General features: G+C 35.5%; 1 protein-coding gene across 2 annotated transcripts; it reads left to right on the top strand.

Moving 5' to 3' along the window:
* The first annotated feature begins 599 nt into the window (after window positions 1-599).
* Window positions 600-6,222, top strand: LOC132032862 (uncharacterized). 2 transcript variants are annotated; one of them, XM_059422634.1, is made up of 5 exons: window positions 600-950; window positions 4,556-4,722; window positions 4,861-5,160; window positions 5,287-5,550; window positions 5,780-6,222. In XM_059422634.1, the coding sequence occupies exons 1-5, from the start codon at window positions 662-664 to the stop codon at window positions 6,146-6,148; spliced, it is 1,389 nt and encodes a 462-aa protein (XP_059278617.1). In that variant the 5' UTR covers window positions 600-661; the 3' UTR covers window positions 6,149-6,222. The 2 variants fall into 2 exon arrangements, with proteins under 2 accessions (XP_059278617.1, XP_059278618.1); XM_059422635.1 differs by having other exon boundaries at window positions 4,503-4,722.
* The last annotated feature ends 2,122 nt before the right edge of the window (window positions 6,223-8,344 follow it).

Genomic DNA, 8,344 nt, shown 5'->3' with positions numbered 1-8,344 from the left:
AAATATTTTGTGGTTTTCTTTATTAAGATAAAGGAAAAGTTTGAACTTAAATTATTTCTATTTCTAAATAAAGAAATGTATTATCCTTTTTTGACATACTACACATAAATTAGGACAGGGAGAGTAATAATTATAATCTAAATTTTTTGTCGGAAAAAAATAATTGAAATTTAGGATAAATTTAAGCTAAATATCTTCTAAATCAACACTAATTAGCTCATAAACCCATGACACCTTTAACCCGCTCAAGTTTGGGGGTTAATGATCCGTCACGATTAATTTCATTAAAATAGGATGATATGTAACCAAAATTGATCCATGAAATTTTTTATCTAAATAATTTTTAAGAAGACATCTAATAGGCAAAGTTCGGTAAATATTTGACTTAGACTACAACAACAACAAAATATCCAGTGAAATCTCACAATGTGGGGGAAATATTTGACTTAGACTAAATGTGTTAATTGTATACAAATTAAAGGGACTAAAACAGTTAAGTTTATACTTAAGAGACTATTTTGAACCTACCTCAAACATAAAGGACCATTTTTGTCATTTTCTCAATTTTTTTTCCATATATAAATATTCTTTCTTTTTCTCCCCCAATATCCAACCAAACAGAACACTCTCTCTACTTCATACAAATCAGCAAAATCAAGAAATGTCAAGCAAAATGATATTAATGGCTAATTCCCTAACAAGACTAGTACCACAACCACCAGACCTAATCAAGTGGGTTAAAACTGAAGGTGGTTTTGTTCACAAATCAATAAAAATAGCACAAGAAAGAGATTGTTTTGGACTTGGTTTAGTTGCTACTGAAGATATACCAAAAGGGTCTGACATTATTGCCCTTCCTCAGCATATTCCCTTGAAATTTGTGTCTGAAAATTCAGTTGATGTTGATGGGGCCCATTCTGCTTTGATTAAATTAGCTCAACATGTGCCTGGTAAGGGCTTTTCTTGAAAGATTTTGTTTTTAACCATTAAGGGGTTACTTGGTAGGGTGTATAAGAATAGTACTGAATAGGGTGTATTAGTTATGTTGGGATTGTTTTTTATTGACTGTTTGATTTGTTGTATTAAATAATATGCATTGCATAATTTCTAAATAGCATTGAATATGGTGTGTTAGAATAGGAAGGGGTTGTTTGGTAGAGTGTATAAGAATAATAATGGATAGGGTGTATCAGTAATGCTGATTAGTAATATTGGAATTAGTTATGCTGATATTAGTTATACTGGGATTGTTTTTTATTGGTTGTTTGGTTTGTTGTATTAAGTAACATGCAGAGGATGTAACTGAATATGGTGTACTAGAATAGGAATAGTACTGGTGTTGTTAATGCCATGGTTTGCTATGTATAAGAATAATACTGAATCCATTTATAGATAGGTTGAAAGCACTACCACACAAGGGATTAAATAATATCAAAGCTAATACCTGTATCATTTTTTCTAATACCTCTTACTAAACGACCCAGTGTGGCCTAATGGTCAATGAAGTGGGTGAAAACTATGAGGTCTCAGGTTCAAATCCAAGATAGGCAAAAAAAATAAACAGTAGGTGATTTCTTCCCATATCCTAGTAAGGGGTTTTCTTTCTTCTTATATGTCTTTGTTCAGACTGATTTTCCATAGGTTTTAATGATAATTAGATTGTTTTTTTTCTTTTTCTTTCAAGCTGAATGTGATGTGTGAACCACCACAACTCTCAGATAACTAAAAGCATGCAATTCTGCCAGAAAGATTTCCTTTTTATGCACAAAAGGGTGTGCCCAATGAGTTGGACAGAACCATGAGGTCTAAGGGTCAAATCGTAGCGGAGGTTAAACAGAAAAAAGCACTAGGTAATTTCTTTTAATTTGTCTAAGCTTTGGTGGACAGTGTTACCAGGTACCTGTGCTAGTGGGAGGTAGCAAGTATCTGATGGAATTAGTCAAGGTGTGGGCGTGTTAGAGTGGGTTAGAGTTCCACATTGGTTGGGCAATAGACTGGTGGTCTGCTTATATGGACTTGGGCAAACCTCCCCTCATGAGCTAACTTTTAGGGTTGAGTTAGCTGGAAAGGCCATATCTTACAGCAAGTTGGCCGGACACCATATTCATAAAAAATGTTTTCCTCTTTATCAATTACATTAACAGAAAATTAGTTGGGGTTCACTATATAGTCCTTTGTATCCATTCTCCACTGTCCAGGCCAAATTTTTAGGAAATTATATAATAACTAGACTATCTTTTATGCTGACTTTGAGCCTACATTCCCCAACTATCATCCCTTATAGAGGCTAGGGACGGACACATTGGCAGAGTCAAAGGATTGCCTTTTCCCACTAGAGAAAAAATTTGTAGGTGTTATTATAGGTTCTTTGATTAGCGGATTAAATATGATTGTATTGTGTTGCACGTTGTACATCTGCATGAGTTGAGTATCTGATTCGGGGATATTTGAATATCAATACTGCTGACTTTGGCAATGACATTTGGTGTAGTAAATGCTGAAATTAAGTAGCCAGAGAAAAGTAAAGTGGAGGGAATCAGATCAGATAAGACATGTGTAAACGAAGTACTTTGTTGTAGTATATAATATATAGACACACACACAAACACACACGGTGGAACCTCAAGCTAATTCGGAAATAGGAAGAATACTGCTTTTGTTTCGTGTACTAAATCATTAGGGGAGTGAAATATTACAACCATAGCCAAATAACTTCATCTGAGCAAGAAGAGGATTATGATGAATTGGGCACTAGAAAGCAATGAGAATCGTGATAGTGAGAAAAGAAAGTACAACGTATGAGATTACCTCGATGGCACGGTAGAAACAAGATGACCGAATCACTGAATCAAAATTCTAAGAACAGCTACTACAGATCAGATAGAAAGAACTAAGTTGCATTCGACATTGCCCCAAATATCGGTGGCAAGCAATTTATGGAGTATAAAACATTCAAAGTGCGGCATAAAGTGATCAAACCAGTAAATACTGGGCTCCAGATAGATTTCAATATTAGGGCCTGCCATATTATAGGTCACAGAAAGAAGAATTTGCTTATATGTTATAAGCCCAAAATCAGATAATAAGGTAATGAGGGATTACAATTACCTCTGAATTAGAAGTGGCGTTATGACAACACTCAATTAGGGATGAAATTGACTTCGGAGGGACTGTTAGTCGGGGAATTATGGATGTATTAGATAATTTATTCCATATTAACGGAAAGGGATTAAGGTGGAAATAGCTTCAACTAATTTTTTTAATTGTACTTTCTCGTACAAAGTAATTGAAAATTGAAACCAGAAATTTTACGACTTAGAAAAATGTGTAAGAGTTAAAGATTAGTCTTTAGATTAGTATGATGAGTGTACTAGGCTAGGGGTGGTAGAGATTGAACCATAAACGGGTTACAAGTTACGTGAGTGTAATCACAGAACCAAGTACTGATGACCGATGTTACTGGGGAAAAGGGAAGTGTCAGTAATGGGGATACTGCAGCCCACATTAGCGGGAAGATTAGTACAATCTGTGCTGAAGTTGAGAAAGAGACTGAACCAGTATTAGGGCATCATGTCTGCTGAATGCTGGCTATGCGCAATCCTAGTTACTCAGGAGACTATCCTTCTTTGGGGTTAGGCACCAGCTTTACAATTCATATTTCTGACAAGCCAATTGCATGTCCTAGACGAGACTCTTGAGTTAAGATTTCATTTTTTGGCATGTTAATGAAGTACCATGTTCCACAGGGATGTTGCCCCTTGCGTTAACCTCTCATGATCAGTCTACTAATCATTTATTTGCACCCAAATGCCTGTCTTAGATAGTACCATGGGTGCTGATGAGATTGGACCACTTTTTAGCAATAAAATAAGCTGTCTGCAGGCGATCAATTCTTAGTTGAACCCTGTCAGTTTCATTCTAACAAAAGAGAGATCAGAAGGGGAATCCGAGATGACGCTCGAGTTAAAATGTCATTTTTTGGCATGTTAATGTGAGTTACCATGTGCCATGGGGGATGTTGTCCATTGCCCTAATCTTCCATGATCGGTCTACTGACCAGTGTAGCTAATATTAGCAAAATGAATTGGCTAACTGTCGCATGCAATTCAGATAGATATGACCATAATTGGTAATTGTATGGTATTGGATTCTGTGCTAACTTTTATAATACCTTATACAGTTGGCATATTCTTATATATACATTTGTTTTTCTTAGACGATCTAATCTTGTCAGAGTAAAAAGAAATAGATAACTCTGTTCTGTTTGCTGGTTTCCAGCAGTTTGTACTGTTTTTGCTTGCCTATCTGTTATTCTATTTTGCAAATCAGTCTTTATCATTTACTCTTGCTCTTCTGTTGCTGTCCCTTTTCAATAAACTTAGTCTCTTTCTCAAGTTAGGTGGCTAATGCTATACATTGAAATACCTTTCTGATCTCTATTAGGAGAAGTCAGAAGTGGTTCTGTCTCAGTATAGATTGGTAACTAAATTTTTATAAATTAGGCTTTTGAGTATTTAATAAAAGGAGTAAACTGGAAACTTGGAGCATTTGGCAGAGGAACTGTGGGCTATGAAATTGGGTTTGAAGCTTCTGCAAGAGAGAGCAAGAAAAGGTTCATTCTGGTGGCCATACATCAGCAATCTCCCGGAGACCTACACAGTGCCGATTTTCTTTCCTGGCGAGGATATAAAGAACTTGCAGTATGCCCCTCTTCTTTATCAGGTATTGGAGGGATATGCTGAAAATGTTTTTCCCAGTGGAAATAATACTTTTAAGGGTGTGTTTGGTATGGAAATAACTCTGGATGTAAGCTATATATGTTTCGCTGATGTGAAACTTGTAAACATTTTCATTTGTCAGGTGAACAAAAGATGTCGGTTTCTGCTGGAGTTTGAGAAACTTCTGAAGCATGAACTCGAGAATGTTAAACCCAATGATCATCCTTTTGGTGGCCAAGATGTGGATTCATCTGCACTAGGATGGGCTATGTCAGCTGTTTCATCTCGAGCATTCCGATTGTATGGAAGTAAACGTCCTGATGGTACCCGCAGTAATGTTCCTATGATGATTCCACTTATTGATATGTGCAACCACAGCTTTGATCCAAATGCTGAAATTGTACAGGAAGAAAAGAACGGCAATAGCAATATACTTGTAAAGGTATTTAACTGCTTGCATCTAAACTTGAATATGTGTACCGATAAATTGGTTCTTCCTTTGTCATAGATGAAGGTGTTAGTTTGTTCCGTTCAATGTTCATGTATATCTCATATTTTTTCTTAACAGGTGGTCGCAGGAAGGGAGATAAAGCAAAATGATCCGTTGCTACTAAACTATGGCTGTTTAAGTAGCGATCTTTTTCTTTTAGATTATGGATTTGTCATTCAATCAAACCCCTATGACTGCATTGAACTTAGATATGACGCTGCTCTTCTTGATGCTGCCAGTATGGCTGCAGGGGTTTCATCCCCAAACTTCTCTTCACCGTCCCCATGGCAGCAGCAGATTTTATCGCATTTAAATCTAGACGGAGAAAACTCTGATCTCAAGGTTCAAGCTTTTCCTTCCCATCTATTTTCATCCTACATTATGAAGTTCTATCGTTTTTGAAGCACCATTATGCCTACGGTAAAACTATACAAATATTACTAGCTATGAGAAGGAAAAAAAAAAAAAAAAAAAACTTCTACAGAACCATAGTGATGAGCTTGGTCTTAAATCTGTCAAGGCGATTAGTTTCTGGAGTTGAACTGATTTACTTTGCTGGATTTTCTTAAAGGTGACACTAGGAGGTGGAGAGCTAGTAGAGGGCCGATTATTAGCAGCCTTGAGGGTTATCCTATCAAACGATGAAGAAGCAGTGCAGCCATACGACTTGGAGAAGCTCAAATCGTTGGCATCCGAAGCCCCTCTGGGAATATCGACTGAGGTATCCGCCCTTCGCACTGTTGTCGCGTTGTGTGTAATTGCTCTCGGACACTTCCCGACGAAAATCATGGAGGACGAGTCGTTGTTGAAGCAAAATGTTTCTCCTACTACTGAGTTGGCTCTCCAGTTCAGAATGCAAAAGAAGTCACTCATTGTGGATGTTATGAAGGATCTTAGCAAGAGAGTAAAATTACTCCTTGCCAAAGAATCAGCTTCATAAAAGAGCTAAATGCATCAACTTACTGAGGAGTTCTTGTACTTGTGGACATCATCTCTTTTGTTTAATTATTATTACCGTGGTGTCCGGGCCATCTTGCTACACCTTGACTAATTAGAATGCCATCTACCTCCTATTAGAGAGGAGGTGACGGTCTTGTTCATCAAGGCTTGTGGACATCATTTTAGGTAAATGAAAAGTTCTTTTGCCCCTTTTTTCTGGCATTTTGGGAAGTCTTATTCAGTTATACCTTCACAAATTTTTGGAAATTTGGTGATTAATTATGGTGTTCCTTTTTCTTTTCTTTTTTTAATATAAAAAGGATAGATGACAATGACGGTATAATGATCATGAATAAAATCTTCGATTTAGCTATTTTTCCTTTATCATTCGTATTTACTTTTCGGTGATATATGTTTTCACTCTAATCTGAAATACCAAAGTTAAATTGTTTGGTTTCGTATAAACATCGGGTGCAGGTAAGTATTATCCATGTATGCCCAAGCTGAAGCAACCTCCCACTGCCCTTTATCATGATGCAAGTATCAGTGGTAGATTACATGGCTTGAATTCATGATCTATTGGTCAAACGGAGACAGTTTTACTTTCACTCTAAGCTCCTCCAAGCAACACCCCCCCCCCCCTTTCCCCCGCCCCAAAATAAAAAAAGAATAAAAAATGAAAAATTGGATATTGGCAGTGGAAAACAAAATAATCCATTCAGTATAAATTAGCCTCTCCTGTCCGTATAGATCTGTTGAATTACATAACCTGATTTTGAGACTTTGGAGAGTTAAACTTGAAATGAAAATTGTTCCTATACACAATCCTTTTGAAACTTATGCATGCAAGATTCAAATTAGAAAGGTTCTTTGTTTTCTTGTTAAACAGCGTTATATTCATAATATTCCTTAGATTTGAAATCATAGCTTAATTAACAACACTCTCAGGTTTATCCTTATTAAAAACGGAATATTTCGGACTTAAAAATTTGATATATATAGCTTGAGTAGCACCCATAAATAAATTCTTATTGTGGGTGCTTTGGTTCGGTGCCTAACTTAAAGGTGCATGATAGTAATTCTTCTCTTTTTTTTTCTTTTACTTTCTTTGTTCACTTTTCGTTTATTTTTTAACATTTTTTTAATGTTTTCCATTAACTTTTTTCATCTTGTGTTCAAATACTTCTGCACTTATATACTTTATGATCGCTAGCAACTTTATATTAAAGGAAGGTTAGCACTCGCGAACTTAAAATTTTGGATCCACCACTAAGCTCAAGAATACACACGAAGGACTGAATTTGGAGATTGAGAGGTTGTTTTAATTAAGAAATTAAGACTTGTGGTCAGACAAATTGAAGTATGCAAACCTGTTGAAGGACCATTGTGACTCCAAAATACGCACTAAGAAGATGTGGAGATATCAAATAATCGGATGAACTGTCTGATCAAAATGTGTTTTTTTTGTTTGAATTATATATAATGTTAAATTAGTTTTAAAAGATTATAAACATTCATAAAAAGCTCACACATTTATATTGCTTAAAAGAAGTAACGAACGTATTAGTAGTATAATTACGCATGCACTGATGTTATGATTTATATATTTGGTGCATGCATGTTCTTTAGGTCCTTGCCAATCAGTGGGTCAAAAACTGGTGAATTTCATCCCTTCTTATACTGGGTGGCTCTAAAAAATTTAAAAAAATTGGTATGTTTCCCTACTTATCAGAATAACAAAGATCTTAAAAAGAAAATTAATAAAAGACAGAGACATAGAGAAAAAGTCAGAATTTTAAAACTCTTTATACAGAGAGCCTCGTCACTTCTTGGTAAGTCACGATCACAATAATGTTGAGCTTAAGTACTACTCACTCCATTGTTTTTAAATGCTTACGTGTCTTAATTTGGCTGTGTACGAAATATAAACATGTAAATGAGACTTTTAAATCGAATGATTGCAAATTAAAGGTATAAAATATATAAAGTATCAAATTTATCTTTTGAATTTGTAATCTAAAATATGTCATGATTTTCTTATATGTATGTCTTTAAGAAAAATGAGAATGTTATAATTAACTTTCTAAATAAAAAAGGTGATATTTCATTTTTCTTAAAAGACCAATACCTAAGCTTAAAAGCGGTAGGTCGCAACGTATTCCGCATTCATGCGGGAATTAAAAGGCAGCATGTACGC

This window comes from Lycium ferocissimum, chromosome 10 (assembly GCF_029784015.1).
Source record: "Lycium ferocissimum isolate CSIRO_LF1 chromosome 10, AGI_CSIRO_Lferr_CH_V1, whole genome shotgun sequence".
Taxonomy (NCBI): Eukaryota; Viridiplantae; Streptophyta; class Magnoliopsida; order Solanales; family Solanaceae; genus Lycium; species Lycium ferocissimum.
Note: the sequence above shows the minus strand (reverse complement) of the source record. Positions and strands in the feature narration are given on the sequence as shown.